Source organism: Copadichromis virginalis, linkage group LG8 (genome assembly GCF_057382275.1).
Source record: "Copadichromis virginalis isolate Kocher_CV1m ecotype Utaka linkage group LG8, C_Virginalis_male_GT1.1, whole genome shotgun sequence".
Classification (NCBI taxonomy): domain Eukaryota; kingdom Metazoa; phylum Chordata; class Actinopteri; order Cichliformes; family Cichlidae; genus Copadichromis; species Copadichromis virginalis.
Window position 1 is genome coordinate 31,232,795 of NC_140625.1, and position 26,293 is coordinate 31,259,087.

Below are 26,293 nucleotides of genomic sequence, written 5' to 3' on the forward strand. Positions count from 1 at the left end.
CATCTCCACTCCAGTCAGTTCCCTCACCTGCTGTTCAGCTTTCCCTCCAGTCAGTTCCCTCACCTCCTGTAGCTCAGTCCCCTCCTGTCCTCCAGTCACCTCCTGTAGCTCAGTCTCCACCTGTCCTCCAGTCACCTGTAGTCCAGTCTCCACCTGTCCTCCACTCTTCTGTAGTCCAGTCTGCCGCCCAGTGCCCTGTAGTCCAGTCGCCTCCTGTTTCCCAGTCACCTGTCCACCATCCCGTCCAGTTCCCGGACCTGCAGCCACAGCACCCAGAGCCAGCTGTGAGCCTTCCTGCTTCTCAGCCAGGGGTTTCCGCACCCGCTGGCCCGGCCGCTCCTCAGCCAGGGGCCTCCGCGCCTACTGGCCCGGCCGCTCTCCAGCCAGAGGCCTCCGCGCCTACTGGCCCTGCCTGTCTCCGGCCAGAGGCCTCTGCCTCAGCTGCACCCACGCCCGGCCTCTGCCTCAGCTGCACCCACGCCCGGCCCGGCCTCTGCCTCAGCTGCACCCACGCCCGGCCCGGCTTCAGCCTCAGAGCCTTCAGCCTCAGAGCCTTCGTCTGCTGCAGCCTCAGAGCCTTCGTCTGCTGCAGCCTCAGCCTGTGCTTCGCCTGGTCCCGCCTTGACTGGTCCCGCCTCGACTGGTCCTGTGCCCACCGGGCCTCAGCCAGTACGCCTGACACTAGAGAGCCGCCGCCGCTGCCTTCCGCGCGGCCGCCCCCCTGAACTGCACCGTCATCGCCTGAGTGGCCGCCGTCGCCTTCCGCACGGTCGGCCCCCGGACCAACGCTGTCATCGCCGCCGTCGCCTTCCGCACGGTCGGCCCCCGGACCAGCGCTGTCATCGTCGCCGTCGCCTTCCGCACGGTCGGCCCCCGGACCAGCGCTGTCATCGTTGCCGTCCGCACGGTCGGCCCCCTGAACTGCCTCTGTGTGGACTCCGTCCCTCCGTCCTGGGCCCCCTCCGCCCGCCCTGTCCTGGTTTTTCGTTCTTTTGGCCGTCGGGTGCCGGCCTTTGCGGGGGGGGTACTGTCAGGGTTTCTGGGTCTTTGACCCAGTATTCTTAGTTCATGTTCACTGTTTATCTTCTGTCTGCTTCACCTCCTGTTTTATTGTGTTAGCCTTGGTCCATGTGCATTATGTTCCGTCCTCTTCCCGTTTATCATTAGGTCATTATGTTCAGCTGTGTACTCACCAGGTTCTAATCTCTCATCACTCAGCCTGTGTATTTATGTCCCTCAGTTCAACCAGTCCAATGTCTTGTCATTGATGTTATTGTGATGTTGTTCTCGCCGCCGTTAGGTTGTCCTCTGTTCAGTTCCGTCAGGTCAGCCGGTCAGTTGTCAGTCAGTCTTTCATTCATCCATTCAGTCAGTCGTCCAGCCGGCCAGCCGTTTCCTACTTCTGTTCTGTTTGTTCACTCCGTTGACAATAAAACACCAATCTTCACCTACCTGTGAGTCCAGCGTTTGGGTCCTCCTTCTTTCGTCCACGACCTCATCCTGACATCTTCTAGTAAATACAGATTCTTGGAAGTGGTTAACCACAACAAAAGTCACATTTAGTAAAACGTCAAAGAAAATGATTTGCTTTCCTGTGATATATACATTGGCAGAGCGTTCATAGCAGCAGGATTTTTCTCAGACGCCAGCCAACGTTTTGAGGAGAAACACACTGCACATGCTCAGTGTCCATTATACTAGTAAGTACAGATCCCTTGAAGTGATTAGCCACAACAAAAGTCCCATTCAGTGAATTTCCAAGAAACAAATTCATTTTTAGATATATATTTATTACCAACCAATGTTAGAGGAGAAGCGCACTGCACATAACAACTGCTCTGTTTTCCTTTCATACCACATCTCAGGCTAACAGAGCCTTCAGCTCCTCTGTGTTAAAAGCATGTCGGCTGTTGTTGGATTAACCAATTCAACGGGACATTTTCCAATAAAAAAAAAGTATTTAAATTCAAGCAAAGAAACATAAATCTGAGTGTTTAAAAAGTCAGAGTGACAGGAAAGATCAGCGTCTTTGAATTGTTAACGTTGTGGATAAAAGTTGAAAACTTCCCTCACTATTATTATAACCTCACTATTCAGGCCAACATCTGAAGATCTGAAGTCTAACCTTAACATTTCCTGAAACATGTTTTAAAAATAAAATGGCCAGGTGCTTTTATTTTGAAAGACAAACCCCCCAGCTGCTTTGCAGTTTTATATTTCGTCCTTTAACATATTAATTTAATTTTTCATTCTCCTAAATCTTTTCACACTGAGCCACTACAGTATTCACGTGAACTTCAGCCATGGTTTCTTTGTGTTTCCTCTGTGCTTCATGTTGTTTGTACTTTTTTTTATTTTGAAGCTCGTTTGAAACTGTTTCATTTGGTATCCTGTTGACTGTGAAACATTTGGGAGAAATAAAAACACATTTATAGGAAAAAAAAAAAAAAGAAAAAAAAAAGAGATACCACAACCTCTGGAATTGAGTTGCACGATGTGTGGATAATATTCAAGAGGCGTCTTGAATTGTCATATGAGTGCCTGCCGGCCATAAATCCCGTCTGATCAGAGGCGATAATTTGTGGCAGAACACGTTGTAGCCTAAGTGCGAGGATTTTAGATAGTATTTTAAAATCAATATTTAAAAGAGAAATTGGTCTGTAACTGCTGCACAACAGAGGATCCTTGTCCTTTTTCAAGATTAAACAAATAGTAGCTTCAGACAAAGTCTTGGGTAACTGACATTTTGAAAAGGCTTCATTATACATTTCTTTCAACAATGGTGCCATAAGATCAGAATTAGCTTTATAGTATTCTGCAGAGTAACCGTCAGGGCCCGGCAATTTACCTGTCTTTAAGGATTTAATGGCTTCTTGTACCTCTACTACAGTAATAGGTCCCCCTAATCCCTTCATCAGATCTCTATTCTTGTAAAATGTATATTTTGGAGAGTTTCTTCTGATAGAGGGGGAGAGCTTGAAGTGTACAGATTGGAATAGAAACTAACAAATATTTCATTAATTCCCTCTGGGTCCGATATTATGTCACCAGCAGCAGACTTGACCTTTGGGATTAGCTTGGAGGTTGCTTCGGCACGGGCTTGATAGGCCAGAAGTTTCCCTGCCTTGTCGCCGGATTCAAAAAAGCGTTGCTTTGTCTTAATTAATTGAACCATAGCTGTTGCGGTGGTGGTTAAATTGAGCCTGGCTTGAACTTTCACACGTTCTGTATAGAGGTTAGGATCTGGGTTCGATGCATATCTGCCATCTAGATCTTTGATCTTATTCAATACACTGGACGTGTAAGATAACTCTTTCTTCTTTAAATTTGACACAAAGACTTTCGACGTTTCCCATAATACCTCTTGACACTTCAGTAGAGTCATTCAACTCAAGGAAAAGTGAGAACTGTGACCTCAAAAAATGTGTGTAGTCATCCCTTATCAACAGGCTAGAGTTAAATCTCCAATGTTTAATGGGTCGAGACGGGGTCGCTAATACCACATCAAAAGAAACTGGTGGCGATAGCATGATACTGACAATGGCTAATTTTACAGAGAAACCTAATATCGACAAGGAAAAAGTCTATACGTGTATATGTATGGTGGGGATGAGAGAAAAAGGAAAATGCCTTAGTAGTAGGATTCGCATGTCGCCATGGATCCACAATCCACAGCTGAGTTTTGACAGATTCTGGGGTTTTAGCAGATTTATTCAGGGAACAGGCCTTAGTTGACGATCTATCCAGCAGAGCGTCCTAACTCACCTCCAATAATAAGATGATAGTTTTCCAAATTTGGAAGTGAAGAGAAAAGTTTAGCTATAAAAGAGTCGTCGTCCCAGTTCGGCCCGTACACGCTAGCCAGTATCACAAGTGAGCCCTGCGAGTTTCCTGACACAAATGTGAAACGGCCATCTGGATCAACAATAACTTTATGTTGCTCAAACAGAATATTATTACGAATAAGAATAGTTGTCCCTCTAGCCTTGGCGTTAAATTTGGAATGATATATATTGCCGATCCAGTTTCTCTTGAGTTGCCTCACTTCTTTGTTGCAGAGATGCGTCTCTTGAAGAAAAAACACATCTCCTTTAAGCTGCTGTAAATGTGCCAGAACTTTGTTAATTTTGGTTGCATTCCCCACACCTCTCACATTCCAGGAGACAATTCTAAGACCATTGATTGTGCTCGACATATATGTCGGCAAGGTCTCACTATGAAAATATAGTGAGACCTTGCCGCCTCACTACATTTTCAATATTCTGCTAGATAAAATTGAGGAACTAGGATGTATCTTACTATACTTTTGTACTACTTTTGTATCTCACTATACAAAAACGGACAGAAGAAAAGCACAAAAAAGGCAGGCTGAGGTATTGTTGTCCTCCATTTGTACATGGCAGGAATCAAACTGTAGGAGAGGCAATAATAATGAAAGAATGTGTGCTTATATAAAGTAAAACAGTATATACATATATGTGTACGTAGCAGACTAGCATGCCAACAGTGGCATTAGAACAAAATATAAACAGGGGTATTGTAAAGGAAAATGAAAGAAAAACACTATATACATATGAACAGTATCAACAGGAACAAAAAAGTATAAAATCTACAAATATACAATTGGGTGTAAAAAAGAAAAAAGTACATATGTAAATAAATACAGTTTGGGTCATTGCACATAGAATTTAGTATTGCACAGTGGTGGTTTACAGACGGACATGGGAAAAATCAGAGGGTGGGACTGATGGTTATGGCCTTTGGGAAGAAACTGTTCTTCAGTCTGTGGGTCTTTGTGCTGATGCACCTGTAGCTCTTCCCTGAGAGAAGCAGGCTGAACAGGTCAAAGCCAGGGTGGGACTGTCCTTGATGGTGTTTGTTGTTCTGTTGAGGCAGTGGGAGGAATGAATGTCCATCAGGGAAGGGAGATACAATACAATAATACATTCTCTGTATGTATTATTGTAGGGTCTACCTTACAATATAAAGTGCCTTGCAGCGACTGTTGTTGTGATTTGGCACTATATAAATAAAATTGAATTGAATTAGAGGGCAGCTGATGATCTTCTGTCCTGCCTTGACTACACTCTGAAGTCTCACTGTCTGCCTTAGTGCAGCTGCTGTTGGGCCTTCTTGATGACCGCTGAGATGTTGTCTGTCCAGGAGATGTCAGCAGAGATGAGGACACCAAGGAACCGGAAGTATGTCTGTGAAGGTTCTCAGTCATCCAGGTCATCGTAGTCAAAGGAGCTTGCAAAGAAAAGCGTCTGGACTTCTTTAAGTTGCTTGAAGACGTTTCACCTCTCATCCGAGAAGCTTCTTCAGTTCTAAGGTCAAATGGTGGAGAGTCCCAGATATAAACCTAGTGGGAGTGACCCCCCACAGAGGGACAAAAGGACCCCTGATGATCCTCTAATCGCCTGAGCCAAGGTGTGAAACTGGGCGTGGGTCCCAATCAGCCAGAGTTTCGGGTGAGTTCATTGTGAAACCTGGCCCCACCTTATCATGCGAATTCCTGAGGTCAGATGGCCCAGGATGTGAGTGGGCGTTGAGGCGTCTGGGAAGGATCTCAAAACTGGATTATAGATGGCAGAGAGTTGGTGTCGTAAACCCCCGCCTCTGTTCAAAGATGGTGTGAAGCAGTCTTTGTGGTGGGCCTGGCACTGCGTCTGAGGGGAGTGTAGGCTGGGGGAGAGCAGGAGGGAGAGGTGGTCGGCTGGCCAAGGTGGGGGAGGGGTATGGCTCCATATTCACGCTTGATGTTGGAGTAAACATGGTCTGGAGTTTTCTCTCCCCTGGTGGGAAATTCGACATGCTGATAGAACTTTGGGAGCACAGTCTTTATGTTAGCCTCATTAAAGTCACCTGCAATTATGTGGGCCCGCTGATAGAGAGCGCTGTGTTTACATTGGTATCAGGTGGAATGTACACAGACGTGATGATCACTACTGTTAGCTCTCTGTAGAGGTTCGGGGAGCAGTGACTGTTTATAATTGTCCCGTTGATGCACCAGCTTTCATGCACGTAGATACACTTCTTTTACCTGTAAAATGTTGCTGTATCCTGAGAGTTTTCACAGTATTTCCAGTGAAACATTTGTACTTCAGTGAGTGCTTGTGTACAGCATGTGTGTTGAGTTTAATGTTACCCCTCTCTCCAGCATCATTTCCTTGAAGTGAGCGATCCGGAGTTCCAGTGGGAGGAGCTGAACCCCTCCTGGATGGGGAACGAGAGACATCGACTCCTCTGTTCTAAAAATAAAGAACCAATGATGGTAAAAATGGTAAATGGCCTGTATTTATATAGCGCTTTACTAGTCCCTAAGGACCCCAAAGCGCTTTGCACTACATTCAGTCATTCACACACTGGTGATGGCAGCTACATTGTAGCCACAGCCACCCTGGGGCGCACTGACAGAGGTGAGGCTGCCGGACACTGGCGCCACCGGGCCCTCTGACCACCACCAGTAAGCAACGGGTGAAGTGTCTTGCCCAAGGACACAACGGCCAAGATTGTCTGACCCAGGGCTCGAACCGGCAACCTTCCGATTACAAGACAAACGTCCATCTCTTGAGCCACAGGTTGGTGATGACATCAGCAAAGCAACATCTTTACTTTTACTAACAAAATAAACAAAAACACTTTCACCTCCTGCATCGTTTAGACTCACCTGTTCCTCTTGGTGCTGTGTTTAAGGTCATTATCTTCATCTTCATCATTCCTATGGAGACCAGTTGATTGACAGCTAGAGCTGATTTCTGTCAGGAAGATGTAAAATCCATAGTTAAAGAGTGAAGTGAGACAGTTGAGACACAGGTGAAGGATAGAGAGGTGAGGGTCAGACCTGAAGGTGAGGTCTTCTTTCTCTTATGGGGCGGGTCCTCGATGATGCGGCTGATGTCTCGATCAATCAGCTCTCCTGGTCTCTCCCACACAGAGAGATGGATTGTGGGATTGAAGAAGAACACTCTGTCATCTCCAGTCCAGACCACACACCTGAAGACACACATGCACACATGGGTGAATCACGAAACGAGGGTCATACTATGAGCCTCACTGCCCTCTAGATAAGGGCCAATCTTCAGAAGTGAATCATCTACCCTGAGCACCATCTTGAGTCTCCTCCCATGAAGACTTTTGATAGGGTGGAGGTCAAACAGGGCTGAAACATCTCTGATTATTGATCCTTACTGACAAGCTAATTATGTGCGGCTTCAGTCTCACAGAGAAGAATACAAACAAAAGATCGAAAAAATAAAAGAATGTCTGTATAACACATAGGGCTGCCACGATTTGTCGACTAGTCACGATTACGTCGACTATCAAAATCGTCGACGACTGATTTAATAGTCGACGCGTCGTTTGAAGCTTTGTAAGATCGCAAAAGACGCAGGAATAATAGCAGGATTTAAGAGTGTAATAACGGACTGAAACAGAAGATGGCAGCACTGCATGTACAAGGATGCCAGCTGCCGTTAAACCCCGAAGAAGAAGAAGCTGTGTCCCAGAATTCATAGCGCAGCCCAGCTCAGTTTCCAACAATGGCGGCAGCTAGTTAGTTTTAATGTTACTCTTATTATTCTTTCTGGGTCACAAAATAAACGTTTAACATATTTTCATGGAGAATGTAGCTGTGTAAACCTCAAATATCTGCTCAGTTTATCAGGACACCACATATTTTCAAAAGCGCTCCGACGTTTTCGGAGACGTCTGTTACCCACTAGCTCGATAGCTAGCCGGGGGCTAGGCTCACTAGCGCGGTGAGAACACCGGACTCCGGCAAATCGTTTTCAAACCCACCGCCGTCTTTCGCGACTCAGGTTAAATATATATGAGTCACTTAGATAACTTAAACATGTTATTGTTTGGCTTTTTTCAGTGTTTTGTTCCCGAGTAAATCTGTTTGTCTGACATTAAAGTTATAGTTTTTACACAGCTGAATAAACGTCAAGCAGACAGCTGATTATCAGAAGTGTGAGATGCTGGAGAATTTACTCCGGTGTCCTGTTATATTTTAGATAGCAAGGAGTTTATTAAACTTCACCGAAACAATCTGCAAATTTCATTAAAATTGAATAAACTATCATCTTGTCTTTATTTTTAGTTAGCACCTTAAAAGCTTAAAGCTGTAAGCTAATGATAGTTATATAAGAGCAGATGCTGCTGGTGCAATAAGCTGTAGTTTTACGTCCAGTGATGGTTGCTGCATTTTATTTTTGAAGGACTTTTTGTTTATTTTGGATGATGATGATGATCTGATTAGTCGACTAATCGCATAAATAATCGGTGACTAGTCGACTATCAAAATAATCGTTTGTGGCAGCCCTAATAACACATATTTTGTGCACTTAACAGCTCCTTTCAAACATGCCTCGGCGTGTACATGCACATCGATATATATGAAAGTAACCACATCACTGATAGATGGGTAGATACACACATATACTTACTATAGTATAAATAGGTTTGCTTATTAAATATGGTATAACGATTATGGGGTATGTATTGTATGGAAGTACTCTGGGTACATGTATATGAATGTAAATGTATGTGTAGAGGCTAAGCCTACGCTTGAAGTCTCTGAGGTGTTCGTTGGCGGGGGTGACGCGATGCCACTGTTATGAATGAAACCTGTTACAGTCCAACAACTCCAGCCGTACTTCTCCATTTAACAGCTTTATTCCACTTCCATCAGTTGCATTTGTTGTTAACAGTTCTCTTCATATTTAAAAAGAACAGATCCTAATAGTCATGCAAAGTCATGAATAAAAGCCTTGTTGTATTTCGGCGGTCGGTAGAGTTTTAGAAGAATCGGCCATATCCAATAATTGAACTCCAAAGGCAGGGGAGGTAGGGGAGGGGAGCTGCCGAATTTTATGTTTATTTTCAAAAACCAAGGTTAAGCTACCACCTCTGCCCGTAAGCCTAGGTGAGCTGAAGAAGGCACAGTCTGGAGGGAGAACCTCCGAGAAGGCGAACGACTCACCAGGGCGAAATCAAGTCTCCGTCAGGAACAAAACGTCCAGCCCCGAGGTGAGGAAAAAGCCATTTAAAACAAAAGTCTTATTCACCAGCGACCTTACATTTAGTAGAGCCATCTGTTTCATGGGCGCCATGTCTCTACTCGTAGTGCGTCGCAAACGGCTTAGGTTGCTGTGATCCACGCCACCTCTGGAAGACGTTATCCAGGTCCTGGGAGGACTGGGTAGACTTACTGCCCGACAAAGCAGAGCCACCAACAGCTAAGCGATCTGACAAGAGCGATGAGCATAATACCAAGAGAATGAGGAGTGCAATGCAAAAGTAAAAAAAGAGGGTTCGAAAGGAGAGGCAAGGACGACAAAAACCTGAAACTGGTATTCAATACCAGTGTTGGGTAAGTTACTTTAAAATAGTAACTTAGTTACATTACTAGTTACTTCTCTCAAAAGTAACTCAGTTACTTCAAGTTACTCGTTACTTTCAAAGTAACTAGTTACTAGGGAAAGTAACTTTGGTTTTACTCAGAATTCTCTTGTTAATGTGTTGCTTCCATAACTTTGCAGTCTTCTAGCTTGCTTACTTGCCACAGTGCACTGTGCCACCTACCAACAGAAAGGAAAAGATAATGTGCACATTTCCACGAGAGAAATCCCACGCCTGGACCGTCATTGACTGCTGCCATGATTCTAGCCTACGTCACAGAGTCATGTGCGCTTTTTACATCCAACACAAAAACTGCAGTCGTGGTGCTTTCGATTGTACTCAGAACTCGGAAATTCTGCCTTCTGAATAGGAAGATGTAGGTAACACCAGACTGCAGATGAGCTGCATACAGGGCTGGACTGGGACAGAAAATTGTCCCGGGCATTTTGACTAGAGACTGGCCCACCATTATAGGAAAAATCATAAAGCCTTTGAATGAAAATAAACACTGTTGTGACAGTGATGTTCACTGTTCTGATGGTATATATGCATCAATCTATCAATCGTTTGTTGTAAGATGCAGATAATTATTTTTTAAAAGCGAGACATTTTAAATGAGAATAAGAAAGAAAAGTATTTCTTTGTGCCCCCCTCTCCCTGTTAATGCCCTACATGCCCCCCTGGCAACACTTTGCTAGACCCGCCCCTGCACAGGATCCTGGTGTTATTTGTCTCTCAGAAACAGTTCATAACTTCCCTTCAACTCATTCATGTCACCTAAAAGGTAAACCTGTTTCTCCATCACCTGTTCAGCTCTGATGATTCAGTAAGGACATCTCCTGGTTTCATCTTCATGTTTCCCTCTCACCACATATCCAAACCGACATCATGACCAGCAGCTTTACAGCTGTGGCTCCAGCAAACATCAGCTGATACTAGAAATTAATATGAAATAAATTCTAACAACAGCTGATCAAGCTTAAACGTGCTGCTGTTGTTTAGCGCGACATCTGCTGGTTTCTTCTTTCTTGCGCAAAGTGGGAGATAAATAAACGAGAGAAAAGCCGATCAGCTGATCATTGATCAGTTTCATGATTGAAGCAGAAACAGGAGAGGGAGGGGGGAGGATGAAAGAAGAAGAGGCAGCTGTGCAGCAAAGACACAGAATACCTCCAGCTTTGTGTCTTTTTCATTGTAGCTGAATTACGGGACAAACTGTTCCTTTTCACCTCAATAAGAAACGCGTAATATTTCCTCTGAATACCAGACGGGACGGTTGGCAACTCTAATAACTTATGAACAAAATAAAGTTCAACATCAGTAACATCATAGCACCACCCAGCTGTATAGAAACTCCGTCATGCTAGCTAGCACGCAGTAGGAAAAAGTCAGCACAACGAAAATAAACTCCACCTAAGCTTGGTTCATATCTGACCCAGAGAGACTGCAGGTCATAACTTCTTACCTGAAGTTCAGTTCACACTCGGACCGGCGGCCGCCTCGGGTCTCTTTTCCTTCTGCGTCCCTTTTCCTTCATCCACCTGCTGCCTCCAACACTTGCTAATGTTACTGAATCTGTGGAAGCTCCGCGATAGCCACCACACGAAGTAACGAATAACAAGCCTATCTAAATCCCAGTAACGACTAACGCGTTCCTGATTTTGGCATAATAACTAGTTACCGTTGTTATGACCCAGTGATGTGTTTGTTGGTGTTGTGCCTCCCACCGGAGGATGGTGGCGGTATTTTCCCTTTTTTCTCTCCTAGGAGGTGGACACCTGGGCGTGGCTGCTAGGTATCTGGGTGGAGTCTTTACACACCTTCCGACTGGATAATTGATGGACCACCTCCAGTACTTAACGTCCGGATGACAGTCACCTGGGAGTGCTGTTTGGAACCCCGTTGACTCGGTCACAGAGTTGTGTGTTGTGTCATTGTAGTGCAGGCTGGAGTATTCACGTGTACCTCTAGCCTTGCCATGTAAATAATTGTAAATAAGTTAACCAGTGGCGGTCACTTTTTTGTTCCTTTGCTGTATAACTTTCACTGTCGCAGCCTAGTAGGCGTGAGAAGCCGTTTTCTTTTGTTGAATAAGTTTTCTCCTGTTTTTCGTTAGATAGTTAGGTAAGTGACTTGTCTTTTGTTTTGGCTTCTTTTTATTTTGGTGTAGGGAAGACTAGGGATTGTTTTATAGGGAGTTTTGTTTATTGTTTTGGCATTGCTCACTGCTGATGAAAATAAATGGCTGCTTAAATACTTAAAAAAGGTGTCGTTGTTGGGGTTTGTGCGTGGGTGGGAAGTGAGTGGGGCAAACTATTTGGGGGCTCGTTACCACAATAATAACGTAGTTACTGTAACGCGTTACTTAATAACGCGTTAGTCCCAACACTGCTCAATACCTACTGCACATTCCACTTTGTATTATCTCTGTCCTGTCTTTGTTTATCGCACAGTTAATATTATATAGTTACCATTATAGTATTGTATAGAATTGTATAGTTAGTAATTAGTACCTTTTTATCCCTTAATTTTACCGAAATTTAGCATGTTATTTATTTCTAATTCCTAGTTTTATATCTCTTGGAGATATATCCTTTATATATTTATAAATACACCATGGGGGGCTTAGGGTGAAACAGCATTTTGGTACACTGTACACTGTGTATACTACTATATTGACAATAAAGCTCTTGAATCTTGAATCTTGTGTTCAATTTCCCCATCAGGCCTGGGCTCTTTCTGTGTGGAGTTTGCATGTTCTCCCCATGTTTGTGTGGGTTCCCTCCGGGTACACCGGCTTCAATGTTGAAAATGGACAGGACAGGGACATAAATCAGGACAGGGGAGAGGCATATGACAGTGTCCAGTAAGTTCAGGTTCACGACTCCAGGAGCTTAAATGGTTCAACTAAATCCAGGAGCTGAGTGGCTGTGGAAGATAATGGTAAAGATGGATGACTGCTCTGTCATTCTCTAATAAAACAAGACAAATATTCTGTGATTAAATGATTCAACTTTTGTATTCATACAGTAACACAAACATGACCTGAAAAACAGAAAAGTGAAGTTATAGTTGCTACAGACTGAGGGGCATGATTTTTCTCAGACCCACAGATGACAGTCTGTACAATCAGCATCCTCAGCGCCGTTGTATTTTTTGTTTGCAGTCTTACCTTTAAAACACAAAACAACCAGACGACTGCATCGGTTCATGGTTGCCTTGGTAACACCAGAGAGGAGTCACAGTACAAACAGTGGAAACGTCCAGATCAGCCACTGATGAATTTTTAATGAATTTAGGCTAAAACATGTCTGAAAAATCAATAATCATCAATAACAACAATAATGTTACAGAACAATGGTTACCATGGGGACCCAGGCACAGGAGTTGAGGCGACAGGGCGCTTGTCTTTCCTTCTTCCTTCTCTTATGTCCTCCTCCTCTTCATCATCATCCTCTTCTTTGTGTACAGACACACTGACACACTGCAGCAGACACACACACACAACAATGTTATTGCTCTACAAGCATCAAAGTATAGATAAAAAAATGGGGCTTTTGTTTGTAGTTTTTGGCTTTACACAGTAATCTAAGGCTATATTTGAATTCTGTTTTCATATTCTTTACTTTCAGACTCCCAAAAGTTTGATTCTGTTCATCTGGACGTTTTCAGCGGGAGAAATGTTTCATCACTCATCCACTCTCGGCTGACTGCAAGTTTCCAACCTTATAAACAGGACATTTGCACAATGACTGAAACTGTCCCACTGGTGAACAACGGGCTGGAAGGTCAGTTCCTTGATACGTAACACGCAAATTGCCATGACCATTGATCATCATCAACAACAACAACAAAACCAACAAACACTTAAGGTACTGTTTATAAGGTTGGAAGGAGTCACGTGGATGAGTGACGAAACGTTTCTCCCACTGAAAATGCCACGTCCAGATGAACAGAATCAACTTACCTGGATGATTGAGCATGCATCAAGACGTTACTTTCAGACTAGAGATGCAACGATACCAATTTTTACAAACCGATACGATACCGATACTTGGATCTGAGTACTTGCCAATACAGAGTACAAAAACCGATACTTCTACCACACACACACACACACACACACACACACACACACACACACACACACACACACACACAAATGCAATGAATTGAAAGACAGGTTTTATTTTATTCTCTGCCGATAAAAAATAAAATCTTAATAAAAATGACCACAAAAAAATTTCAAGTGAAAAATAAGCACTTCTGTTAAATTATTGCAGAGTGTCCATATTGTAAACAAACAAACAAACAAAATAACGAAAGTATTTGGCACTGACGAACTCCTCATCTGCCCGTGGATCATCAGTCCACTGTGACGTTAAACCGAGGACTGACATCGCGCACACACTGCTGTCTTTACCTCTTCAGAAAGTTTTGGCACCATTATCTCCCTGATGTGTGGGCGGCTGGGAATTTCATATCGCGGCTCAAGTGTGCTGAGAAGAATCCTATGTTTTCCACGACTGGCATTGGCTGGTCATCCAGAGCGATAAAATGAGTCAGAGCCTCTGTTGTTTTAACTGCCCGTGGATTTTCTCTTGACATTTTTCATCACTTTTCCAAAACCTGAGTTAAAGTTGGCTGTTCCGGTCCACACTGCTGACATTTTGTTTTTAGTCTAACTACAGAAGCCTCCAGTTTCTCTTTTTTTATCTGGAGCCGCCAATCTGACTCGCCTAACCCTGTGCCTGTTTAGCGCGAGATGTCCCCCTAGTGGCCAATCTAAAGAACTACAACAGAAATGACATGCCACCATCTGATTAATGAAATAAGTTAGTATCGGTTCATGGTATCGGTTAACTTTTACGAGTATGAGTACACACACATTTTACAGTATTGGTCCCGATACCCGATACCAGTATCGGTATCGGTGCATCCCTATTTCAGACTGTTTCAGACTGCAAAAAAGAAAAAAAAAGAAAAAAAAAGAAAAACATCTATAACCCTCATCAAATGAACATTAGTCATTCATTTGATGTCCCTCCTGTGACCAGTTCCAGAGTGATTGAGTAAAGTTACTGGCAGATGCTAGAATGAAATTGACCTCAAGGAGATACTGTATATGGTGCTGCACAAAAAAACGCCTTGCAGTTGCTTTGGTTGCTAGCATGTTGATGTGGTTGTTAGTAGTTTGTAGGATGCTGTTTTATCTGTGAACACTGAAACTATTCCCTAAGTGGTAATGACACTGCAGAAAGTGTAACACAAACTGAAAATAGAGAAGGTTCTCTCTTTTCTACTTTGCATCGTCCTATCTCATGCTTCATTAGAGCTCCTCCTAAAGTAAATGGTGAATGTTTGCAGACAAGTGCATCTCTTCTAGACAAGCTATGGGCTAAAGTAAATGATCAAAGCGATTTTAAGGAGGTTTTTGGTGGAGCTTTCTCTTTAAGACCCATTTAACCTAACAACTTCCAAAAACCACTCACCAACCAGTCTAGGAATATACATATTTCCTTTGAGACCTACAGTTGCCAGGGGGTCGCCTACTGGGTTTCAGGTTTGTGTGACTGTGGCCAGCTTTGTGTGACTCAGTATCCTGATTGATGTTGAACCCAGATAATGGAAAGATGCCCATTTCAGGTGATTTTGTGTTAAACAGCTGTGTCTTTACAGAAAGAAAGGTTGTAATTTTGCTAGAATTATCTGAGTTTTATTTTGATTTAAATGGATCCTCACCTGTCTGTCTTCTGGTTTCTTTGTCCTCAGCAGTAATGCTCCTTGATAGGAAAGCTTTCCTCCACCCGTTCCTCGTTTCCCTGACAAACAAAACAAATAAAACTTATTGCCCATACAGGATACCTGGATCTGAACTGGGCAGCACAGACTTTCTCCAACAGGTGAACTCATTGAAGAACTGCAAGGAAAACAGTCAAACAAGCCAAGTGGCTCTCCTTTGACCCTTGAACTCTAATTTATCTGCTCAGTAACAACTCTCTTCCTAGTTTGACTGTGAGAGTAAAAATGTAACAAGCTAAAAATATGTGACAGATGAACAGAATTCCTAAGGCTCAATGTTTGATACTCTGTGAGAAGATGAAACATTGTGACAACAGAAACATGGGTCATGGGAGCGTGATGTCAGAAACGATCAGTGACAGGATGATGAAGTCAGATCTGTTTTGCTCTGCAGACTAACCTAATCCTGACCAAACCTACTCACACCCTAACTTTTACTGCTCAAGAGTTGAAACACGGTGAACTAAAGGGTTAACTTCTGATTTGATTCAAGAAGGAGTTCTACTCTAAAATCATTGATTTCCACTTTTTAAAGAATTCTTATAGATTCATGACTTCATGCTCCTTTACCTCTGTCAGACAGCAGGTGAAGTTTAAACGCAAATGATCAGTATGTTTGATGGCTTCTTTCTACCTGCTTTGCTATTTATTTATTTTTAACATCCTTCAGCTTTAAGTGCCTTAAGATGGCTGTTGTTGTGAACTGGTGCTGTATAAACAAAAACCTAATGATCATGAAGGTCATTTTACATTTTACACAGCTCCATCTGTACTCCAATGGGATCTGCCTTGAGGTGTAGACAGGAAAGAAGTAGGGCAGATTTTTCTGATCAATCATTCAGAGGGAAACAGACAAGGGATGCTACCAACATGAACTTGCTGTGCAATAGAGTCAGGACCCTCAGAGGTACATTAGGCTATTTGCTCTCTGGATAATTTAACCCAGGGTCCCCCAACCCTTTTTGTGCCATGGACACGACTTAATAAATGATCAAATTGATTGATTGATTGATTTACTCTGCCTTATAGAAAAGTTGGGACCAACATAACATTTACATTTACAATAATTGATTACACAGCAGTGGATAGTAGACTTTATCACAGTAGATGTCTTTCTGAAAGCGCTGTAACTAAATTTAAGAATATAATCCACCCACTGTTATCATCTTCAATGCCTCAAAACTACACCCTTTTTGCCTCCTACCTCAAAGCACACTGTACGCTGTTGATCTAACATGCTGCACAATAATATTCAATATTTAATATTTACTGCTATATACACATAGAGTACCACGATGGTGTTGTGTTTATTATATTGCTTTTTATTAGTTTTTGTTTGCTTGTTTTCTCTTTTTTTTTCTCTTAACAGGTGATCCAGGTGATATACATTTTTTGCCCCCCCCCTTCTTTGCCCTTCATCACTATTCCTCTGTTGTTTCCCTCCCTCCCCCCGGTGATGTCTGTCCCGTCTGTAACAACTGAAAATAAAATAAAATAAATAAATAATAACAACAAAGGTCAATCAAATGGACCAATACGGCAAGGCAGGGAAGGTCCACTTGGTAAAGTAATTCCATTGGGCTTCTCTCTTTGCCTTCAGACAATAATTCTGATGGCAAAAGAACCAAACGGGACAGGCGGCCAAAGAAAAATAAAAATAAAAGATGTATAACCCTTCCAGCTGAGGTACCTGAACTGCATATCAGTGTGGTATGAATGGCAGTTTTACAAAGTATTAATTTCTCGCTGAGTATCTGTGGCATCTTCTCTTTAAGTTTCCAACAAATGCCTAATTTCCATTACAACATGCACCATCCCTCTCTCACTGAAGCAGGCAGCAGATAGCCTTGTCAGTCCCAGGACTCAAATGTAAGACAGGGTAGCTAGTGCCGTCTAAGAGCTTTGGATCATCAAGCTCAACATCTGGCTAAAGCTCTCAACCTGGCCTTCAACATATCTATGTATCTGTGCCAAAAACACAGACAGAAACAGGAGTGAATTATTGTGTATGATGGACACGAGATATTTATGGCCATCATTTACTTTATACAGCACATCATAATCAACAGTGAAATATTCATTTGCCACATGGTTGATTTCGTCCGCGTAAACAAAGATTTCAGTGTTTCAATCTGCTCTCATGGCTCAAAGGCATTTCATACACACAGTGTGCTTCTGTTTATGGCTGACACACACATTTACACAAACAACAGATGAACAGAGACATACTGAGAGACACGCTGTCTTACTGTGTCTGTAGTTTGTCAGCAAAGTGAATCTGGAAGAAAATTGTGAAGAAAAAAAAGGCTGAACTTCTTTGATCACCTGAAAGAGAAGAGATGTGATTAGCACAGCTTGAATGGACAGAAAGACAAACTGATGGACAGATCAGCTGGAGACTCACCTGGAGAGGTAACACAGGACACTTTTCAGTGCAGAGCTGAGAGGGACGAACAGGTCCAGAAACACACTGCTGAAAGACCGTGAGAGAGATGGGTTCTGACCACAACACCTGTTCACCTGTCTCACATCAGCCACTCAGCACCAGGAACAGCAATTCCTCCAAACTCCAGGTAGGTGAAACTGCTGCTCATCTCGTATAAGGTCACCCTGACTCCCGTTCAACACATTCAAGACATCTCTAACCAGGACATCTTGCTCTTATCTGGCTCCTCTTACTCTAACACCAGCCATCAGGCTGAGAGGTAACTTGGGGGTTGTAATTTAAGTTTATAATTCAGTTCAGGGTTTATCTATCTAGCTAGAAGCACATCTGCATCAAAAAGTGTTCATTGTGTTGATCACTTTGTAACATTGATGTGATAAATACTCACCTGAATGGGTGGTGTTGGTCTACTTTCACAGCTTATCATTGGCCGGAGCCATGTCACTCTTCGATGCTGATTGGGTAGAATGAGATGCCACGCCTCCTTGCGTCTCTGCTTGTGAAGGCCGGTCCATTCACAGTACATTACATCTACAACACAGATCGTTTCAGTGAGTCCTTGATATTCAGCACTGTGGCACAGTGGATAGCACTGTTGCCTCACAGAAAGAAGGTCCTGAGTCAGTCCACCATCAGGTTGGGGTCTTTCTGGGTTGAGTTTGCATGTTCGCCCCATGTTTGTGTGGGTTCTCTCCGGGTACTCTGGGAGGGAGGATAGGTTAATTGGAAACTCTAAATTGCCCATAGGTGCAAATGGTTGTCTGTGTCTATGTGTTAGCCCTGCGACAGACTGGCGACCTGTCCAGGGTGTGCCCTGCCCCTCGCTCTAAGACAGCTGGGATAGATCCAGCCCCCCCACGCCCTGAAAAGGATAAACTGAAGAGAATAGATGGTTGATATCTGTCATGGTCTCCGCTCCTCGTCAGCTGACAGCCGTCAGGTGCTTTGTTTTTGTTTACCTTTCTCTCTCACCTGTGCTCTCCCTTTCTCTCTCGCCCTCTTCTATTCTCTCTTTCTCCTGCCGGGGCGGAGCTCAGTATGGGCTCCTGCCCCTGGCCTACGCACCTGGAGGTGATCAGCACATCTGTCGCTGATCATGAAAGATTGGAACCCTTCTTAAGAGGGCGAGTCTGCTCTACTCGTCGCTGGATCGTTGAGCCATCAGCGTCAGTCGTCCTGTATTTTGTAAAGTCAGTTTGTGAGCATGTCTAAACCAGGAGACTAATGTTTTTTTTCTGCCTGTGCATAGATTGCCTCTGGACTTATTCTTCCCCTGTGCCTGGCGACTGAACGGGAGCAAGAGAGATAGAGGAAAGGAGAGGAGATGTGCTAGGACTGAATGGAAACCTTCCCTTCCTGGACTCCTGCCTCTTTCACTCCTGGACCCTGGAACCCCGGCCCCTTTTTTCCGTTGACACCATTATGTGTATATATGAATTCCACTGTAGGAAACACTGTAAATAAATGCACCTTTTGAAGACACTAGTGGTCTGCGCGTGAGTCCGATCTACGAAACTTGACAATATCCTTATTAAGGATGTAGATGACGGTTCTGCTGTTTTATGACTTCACAGCGATGCTTGTGAAGGTGGTTTAAACTGGTTCCAGGCTGGTTTAACTGAGGTTTCAGCTGAGGAGAATGTGAGGTGACTGAAATCTTTACATCATTTGATTATCTCTTATCTCTCCCGTGGTATTCACAGGACAGAGAGCTTATATAACTACCTAAACCCACTTTTTCGGTGCACTGGAGTAGTTTTTCCTCTGAGCTGCTAACCTTATTAGATGTTTTTTTATTTACTTGTACACACACACACACACACATATATATATATTAGGGGTGCAACGATACACAAAATTCACGGTTCGGTTCGATACTTTGGTGTCACGGTTCGATATTTTTTCGATACAAAAAAATGTTCATGCCTTTTTAATTTGTCATTTATTAAAATTATAAATATATATTTTAACACAAAAGTACAGTTTTTAAATTTAACCCTAACCCTTGTGCGTGTTGTTTTTTAGCTCGTCATATTGCAGCCACAGAAATTCTTTTGTCCATGAAACCATAAAGCTGCACTTTCTTTTTGCCTCATAGTCTGATTTGTCATAACTTCTCCGTTTTGTGGTAAGCTTTTCTTTGGCTGTCACTTCTTCACCCTGACCTGTCGGCTCAGCAGAACTAAAATATATATCCTGCTGCTTTTACACACGGACTCACATAAGCTCAGCGATTCTCTGCGCGATCAACCTCTCACATGTTTAAGCTGCGGGAGATTTCACTTGTCATGTTTGCATAGTAAGCTAACGATTAATAAGACGATGTCAGAGGAATTGGTGCACAAATTATCATCACTCACAGATCAGTGCTGTCGCTCTCTATACACAGTTCGCGCGATTGCAAAGTGAAAGCAAAAAAACAAGCGCAAATTCAAACACGATTTCAATATGTCACATATTGACAGTGGCTCACCCAATGACATAATTACCCAGCTACATTTCTGAAAGAATGCAAAAGCATTGACATATATTTTTCCTTCCTACAATAGCCCGACAGGCAGGGGAGAGATAGCCCCGGGACGTCGGGCTAGCGATATTGCGAGCCCTGTATCTGATTGAGGAATCACTCATCTTTGGAAAAGAGAGTTTATTACAGAGAAATGTCTCTTTCCAAAATAAAAGCTATACTATCCGCTTCTTCTGGGCTATATTCTCAGCAGCATATTAAACATATCAGGTCTCCATAAGGAGAATCATGTGCTAACAGCTGTTTAAATGACTCGGCTAAAGTTAGTAGCATGCTTGTTGTTTTTGTCTTTGCACTAGGATGATGTCGGAGTAAATGTGCAGTCATATTCGTTGTGTTCCCACTAGTGCTTTCAGGTTAATCTCGTTGAAATGACCTTAACGCCACAACACGGCAAATCTCCGTTAACGAGCTACCGCCGATCGCTCCGTGCATGGGGCTAGACGGCCAACACGTTAACGAGCTAACTGCGCTAACACACTAGCTCCCACCCATGTAATTGAGCATTGCGTGGCACATCCAACATACTGTTTTACTTTAGTCCATGACTCGCTTACCTTCAGGGTCATACGTCACATGAAAACCAAAATAATTCCAAACGCCAGATCTGAATGAGGGTGGGGAGGTCCACTTCTGTCTCGCTAGCTTGCCCTGCGCTCTTCCTTCTGACGATGCTGTCTGTGTTGAGCGCTCAGTGAATCTGCGTTCGACTACTCCGCCTAGGCTGCACTCTCGAGCCTAGGCGGAGTAGTCAAATGCAGATTCACTGAGCGTTCAACACAGACAGCATCGTCAGAAGGAAAGTTGATAAAATAAATTACAAATTTTGTATTGTTCTTTTTTTTTTCTCCCCTTTGGTTTTCTTTCTTTCTCTCCCCTTCTTTCTTTCATTCTTTCCCCCTGTCCTATCCCACAGTCATGTCTGTCCCGTTTGCAACTGAAAATAAAATAAATTCATAATTATAATAAAGGTCAATCAAATGGACCAATATGATGATCCACTTAAAATAAATCCTCTTGGCATCTTTCTTGGCCTCAAGACAACAATTCTGATGGCTATAGATCCAAACGGGACACAAAAAAAAAAAAAAAAAAAAAAAATTGAAAAAAAAAATTTGAAAAAAATTGTATTGTTCGATACATATGCGTACCGAACCGAAAGCACTGTATCGAACGGTTCAATATCGATACGAATATCGTTGCACCCCTAATATATATATATATATATATATATATATATATATATATATATATATATACACACACATACATATACAGGGAGTGCAGAATTATTAGGCAAGTTGTATTTTTGAGGAATAATTTTATTATTGAACAACAACCATGTTCTCAATGAACCCAAAAAACTCATTAATATCAAAGCTGAATGTTTTTGGAAGTAGTTTTTAGTTTGTTGTTAGCTTTACGGGGCGATCGTGGCTCAAGAGTTGGGAGTTCGCCTTGTAATTGGAAGGTTGCCGGTTCGAGCCCCGGCTTGGACAGTCTCGGTCATTGTGTCCTTGGGCAAGACACTTCACCCGTTGCCTACTGGTGGTGGTCAGAGGGCCCGGTGGCGCCAGTGTCCGGCAGCCTCGCCTCTGTCAGTGCGCCCCAGGGTGGCTGTGGCTACAATGTAGCTGCCATCACCAGTGTGTGAATGTGAGTGTGAATGGGTGGATGACTGGATATGTAAAGCGCTTTGGGGTCCTTAGGGACTAGTAAAGCGCTATATAAATACAGGCCATTTACCATTTGGCTATTTTAGGGGGATATCTGTGTGTGCAGGTGATTATTGACCGCCCATAATTATATGGGCGGTCAATCCTTCAAGCTCGGGTCCTCTACCAGAGGCCTGGGAGCTTGAGGGTCCTGCGCAGTATCTTAGCTGTTCCCAGGACTGCGCTCTTCTGGACAGAGATCTCCGATGTTATTCCCGGGATCTGCTGGAGCCACTCGCCTAGCTTGGGAGACACCGCACCTAGTGCTCCGATTACCACGGGGACCACCATTACCTTCACCCTCCACATCCTCTCGAGCTCTTCTCTGAGCCCTTGGTATTTCTCCAGCTTCTCGTGTTCCTTCTTCCTGATATTGCTGTCATTCGGAACCGCTACATCGATCACTACGGCCGTCTTCTTCTGTTTGTCTACCACCACTATGTCCTGTTGCTGTCTTTCAGTCCAGCTTTGTCCAGCCACTGGTAGGATTTCTGGATATCAGCCACCTCCTCTATCTGCCGGTGGTACATACCGTGCAGGGGCCTGTCCTTCCATGATGGTTCCTCGCCTTCCTCCACTTTCTTTGGTTTCTGCTGCCTGAGGTATTCACTGAGCACTCGGTCAGTTGGGGCCATCTTTGTGATGTATTCTTGGATGTTCCTTGTCTCATCCTGGACTGTGGTGCTGACACTCACCAGTCCCCGACCCCCTTCCTTCCGCTTAGTGTACAGCTTCATACAACCCTCCATGCATGGTAAGGAACTTTCTTGTCTTGATGTCAGTGGCTTCTATCTCCTCCTTTGGCCAGCCTATTACCCCAGCAGGGTACCTGATCACGGGCAGGGCGTACGTGTTGATGGCCCGGATCTTGTTCTTACCATGCAGCTGACTCCTCAGGATTTGCCTGACCCTCTGCAGGTACTTGGTTGCAGCTTTCCTAGTGGCCTCTTCATGGTTCCCATTCGCTTGCGGGATCCCCAGGTACTTGTAACTGTCCTCTATGTCTGCAATGAAAGAGGAGGGAGACGAGGAACCATCATGGAAGGACAGGCCCCTGCACGGTATGTACCACCGGCAGATAGAGGAGGTGGCTGATATCCAGAAATCCTACCAGTGGCTGGACAAAGCTGGACTGAAAGACAGCAACCGGACATAGTGGTGGTAGACAAACAGAAGCAGACGGCCGTAGTGATCGATGTAGCGGTTCCGAATGACAGCAATATCAGGAAGAAGGAACACGAGAAGCTGGAGAAATACCAAGGGCTCAGAGAAGAGCTCGAGAGGATGTGGAGGGTGAAGGTAACGGTGGTCCCCGTGGTAATCGGAGCACTAGGTGCGGTGACTCCCAAGCTAGGCGAGTGGCTCCAGCAGATCCCGGGAATAACATCGGAGATCTCTGTCCAGAAGAGCGCAGTCCTGGGAACAGCTAAGATACTGCGCAGGACCCTCAAGCTCCCAGGCCTCTGGTAGAGGACCCGAGCTTGAAGGATAAACCGCCCGCAGGGGCGTGCTGGATGTTGTTGTTTTTACATATATATACAGATGACAGATAATGGCAGATAAATTAAGAGCTACAATTTGAGACTAAGCTCCCTCACCACAGAAAACAAAGGAACAAAACAGTGACGGTAATCACAAGCTTATGCATCACCTGCAGTCACATCAGGCATGTTATTACAAACGTGTCAATACTAGGGGAAGCTAGACCAGTAACAGTAAAATGAAAGTGATCGGTTCCCTGCCCCAGTACATGCTGGGAAGCCATGAGGCTCTCTGTAATGCTTGTACATGTACAATATTTTTAATGTATTTTTTAACAATATAAAACAAAAACAAGGAAAAGGCAACATGGTGATCCATAGACAGTGTACGGGCAGTTCAGAGGTGTGGACTAAAAACCCGTTCACCATATTCAGGAAATGTTTCATTAATCTGGTTTTACCAAATATAACAACTTTGATGCTTTATATCAACTATATTTATTAAGTAAAAACAAACAAACAGGTAAAGGCTTGTGTTCCAGCTTCTTTTATTCTTTCTAGCTTGCAGTAGGGCTACCCTCAGACCACAAATAGTTTAAACAGCTGGAAACTTTCATTGATCTGATCACTGAGTTAGAAAACAGCTTGTGAGACATTCCTCCCCCCGAGGTGAGCCTAATTTGGCCCGACGCCCAAAAACTGACTGTCACTGCGGTCTCTAACAAGACAATCTCAATCTGCACACCGAGCTGACTGGTCAGGAGGTGTTTAGTTTGTATGTTGAACAACAGAACATCTGGGTTCAGTTGGTGTTGGCTTAAGGATCAGCTGACCAGGTCAGTGTTGTTATGAGCTCTAACCAGCAGAGGGCATCTTTCAGAGAGGACAGGAAAGAAAAGCAGAACATCTTTGTGTTCGTTCTTCCTTCAGCAATGAATGATACATCATCTTCTCCTCCTTTCTGCTGCTCTTCTTCTCTGCTGACAAATTAAATCAGTGTCACATTTAAATGCAACACGCAGTGCAGGCAGAGTGTGTGTGTGTGGATCTGCAGCATCTGCATTTATGGCTGAAACACTTTAACCCTTTAGTACCCCTGTCCTGGAAAAGAAAGGCCACTGCATGCGTGTTTCTGGCTGATTATCAACTAAAGCTGTTACTACTGCATTGTGCACACAGCCTATGTGGCTCAGAGGCTAGCTGCAGTCCTTTACCAAATCATTTCTTTTGGGGCAAACTAACTGCATCTCCAGGCTCTCGACATTTTCTGTTCTCCATGTTACTGACTGAATTGATACTTATCACGTTTCAGACAGTTTGATTTCTTCTGTTATATTGGAAATAGTGTGCTGCTATTATTAGTTAGGATTTAGTTGTGTTTCATTCTAGCTTTTGTTTCTTCTGTAACTCCTTAATAACAAGTCTTTTCTTGTCCTCAGTGTTTTATTTTCAGTTGTGCGTATGTCTGTGTGTTCCATATTGTCAAGCTGGTGTTGTCACGTCTCTCCGTGTTTCCTGCTTGGTTTTGAAGAGTCTAGTGTTTCCATGTTCAATGTGTTTTGTTTTACTTTCTCTGTGGCGTCGTGTTCATTTGTGTCAGCTGTGTCTCCCCGGGTGTTTCCACTACCCTCTTGTGTATTTAAGTCCTCGGGTTGTCTGTTTATTTCAAGTCAGGTCACAGAAACTTCCTCTCTTCATTCCTTCTTCTCTTCCTCCTCAGGTTCATGCGCATGTCAGATTTAGTTTTCTTCATGTCCACGTTTCACATGTTCCCGTTCACTGTCATGTTCTAATTATCATAGTCATTCCTAGTTTAGGTTTCAGTTTTAGTTCTCGCCCCCTGTTCGCCTCGCTTTGTTTTTGTCTTCATGTTTTTCAGCCAAATAAACGTCTCGCTTTTTATCAAGCTTAGTTTTCTCTTGTGTCTTGAGCAGAGATGGGCGTTACTGTAATCTGATTACTTTTTTCAAGTAACGAGTAAAGTAAGGGATTACTATTGCAAAAACGGTAATTAGATTACCGTTACTTTCCCGTAGGAACGCTGCGTTACTGCGTTACTAAAACCGTGATTTTTTTGCGAGAATGTCTCACGACAGTGACGTAAGCGAGTGCGCCGTTAGTGACAACAGCTGTGTGCAGATCAACAGTGGATCATAATGTGGATTGCACAACACTGGTCACTATATTCTTCATTTCCAGTTAATACTTGTACAGCTGCTGTTATTGTGTGTGTATATATATATTTATTTATTTATATTTCTTCATACATTCTTATATAGTTCTATATTGTGTATTTTGTTGTACAGTTATTTTATTTATTTATTTATTAACCTTTATTTAACCAGGAAAAGTCCCATTGAGATTAAAAACCTCTTTTGCAAGGGAGTCCTGGCCAAGAGGCGACAACACGTTGAAATTACAAAGTTACATACATATTATAAATAACAATTACATTTTAAAAACATTTTTCTCTGGCTCTCTCAATCTGGACTTAAAAGCATTTAATGAAATAAGATCTGCTATCTTCCAGTCTTTTTGCATCATGTTCCATGTGAAAGGGGCAGCATAAGTAAAAGCCCTCTTTCCCAGTTCAGTTCTGGCAAATGGAACATTGAGCAATAAAAGATCGCTTGAACGCAGGCTGTAAGAAACAGTACTTCTCCGTGTGAGCAGATCGCAAATGTAGTTGGGCATTTGTCCAAGCAGGGCCTTATAAATAAAGATGCACCAGTGAGCAAACCTCCTGGAGGACAACGAAGGCCATCCCACTCGAGCGTACAGATCACAACAATGGGTCAAGGCCCTACAGTTTGTAATAAACCGTAAGGAGGCATGATAAACTGAGTCAATCTTATGAAGACACTGGGCGGAAGCATTCATGTACAGCAGATCACCATAATCTAAAACAGATAAAAAT

General features: G+C 43.5%; 1 protein-coding gene across 3 annotated transcripts in view; it reads right to left on the reverse strand.

The window, feature by feature from the left end:
• The window catches only part of tcerg1l (transcription elongation regulator 1 like), a 94,657-nt gene that overhangs the window by 15,158 nt on the left and 53,206 nt on the right, over window positions 1–26,293 (reverse strand). For 2 of the 3 annotated variants that reach the window (XM_085467093.1, XM_085467094.1), the window contains exons 6-13: window positions 18,042–18,184; window positions 17,612–17,680; window positions 17,457–17,532; window positions 15,148–15,227; window positions 12,771–12,889; window positions 6,845–6,996; window positions 6,671–6,758; window positions 6,149–6,251 (exon numbers count right to left, since the gene is read on the reverse strand). In XM_085467093.1, the coding sequence (XP_085323219.1) occupies window positions 6,149–6,251; window positions 6,671–6,758; window positions 6,845–6,996; window positions 12,771–12,889; window positions 15,148–15,227; window positions 17,457–17,532; window positions 17,612–17,680; window positions 18,042–18,184 (830 nt within the window). The remainder of the gene's footprint in view (window positions 1–6,148; window positions 6,252–6,670; window positions 6,759–6,844; window positions 6,997–12,770; window positions 12,890–15,147; window positions 15,228–17,456; window positions 17,533–17,611; window positions 17,681–18,041; window positions 18,185–26,293) is intronic. The other variant, XM_085467095.1, reaches the window with a different exon arrangement.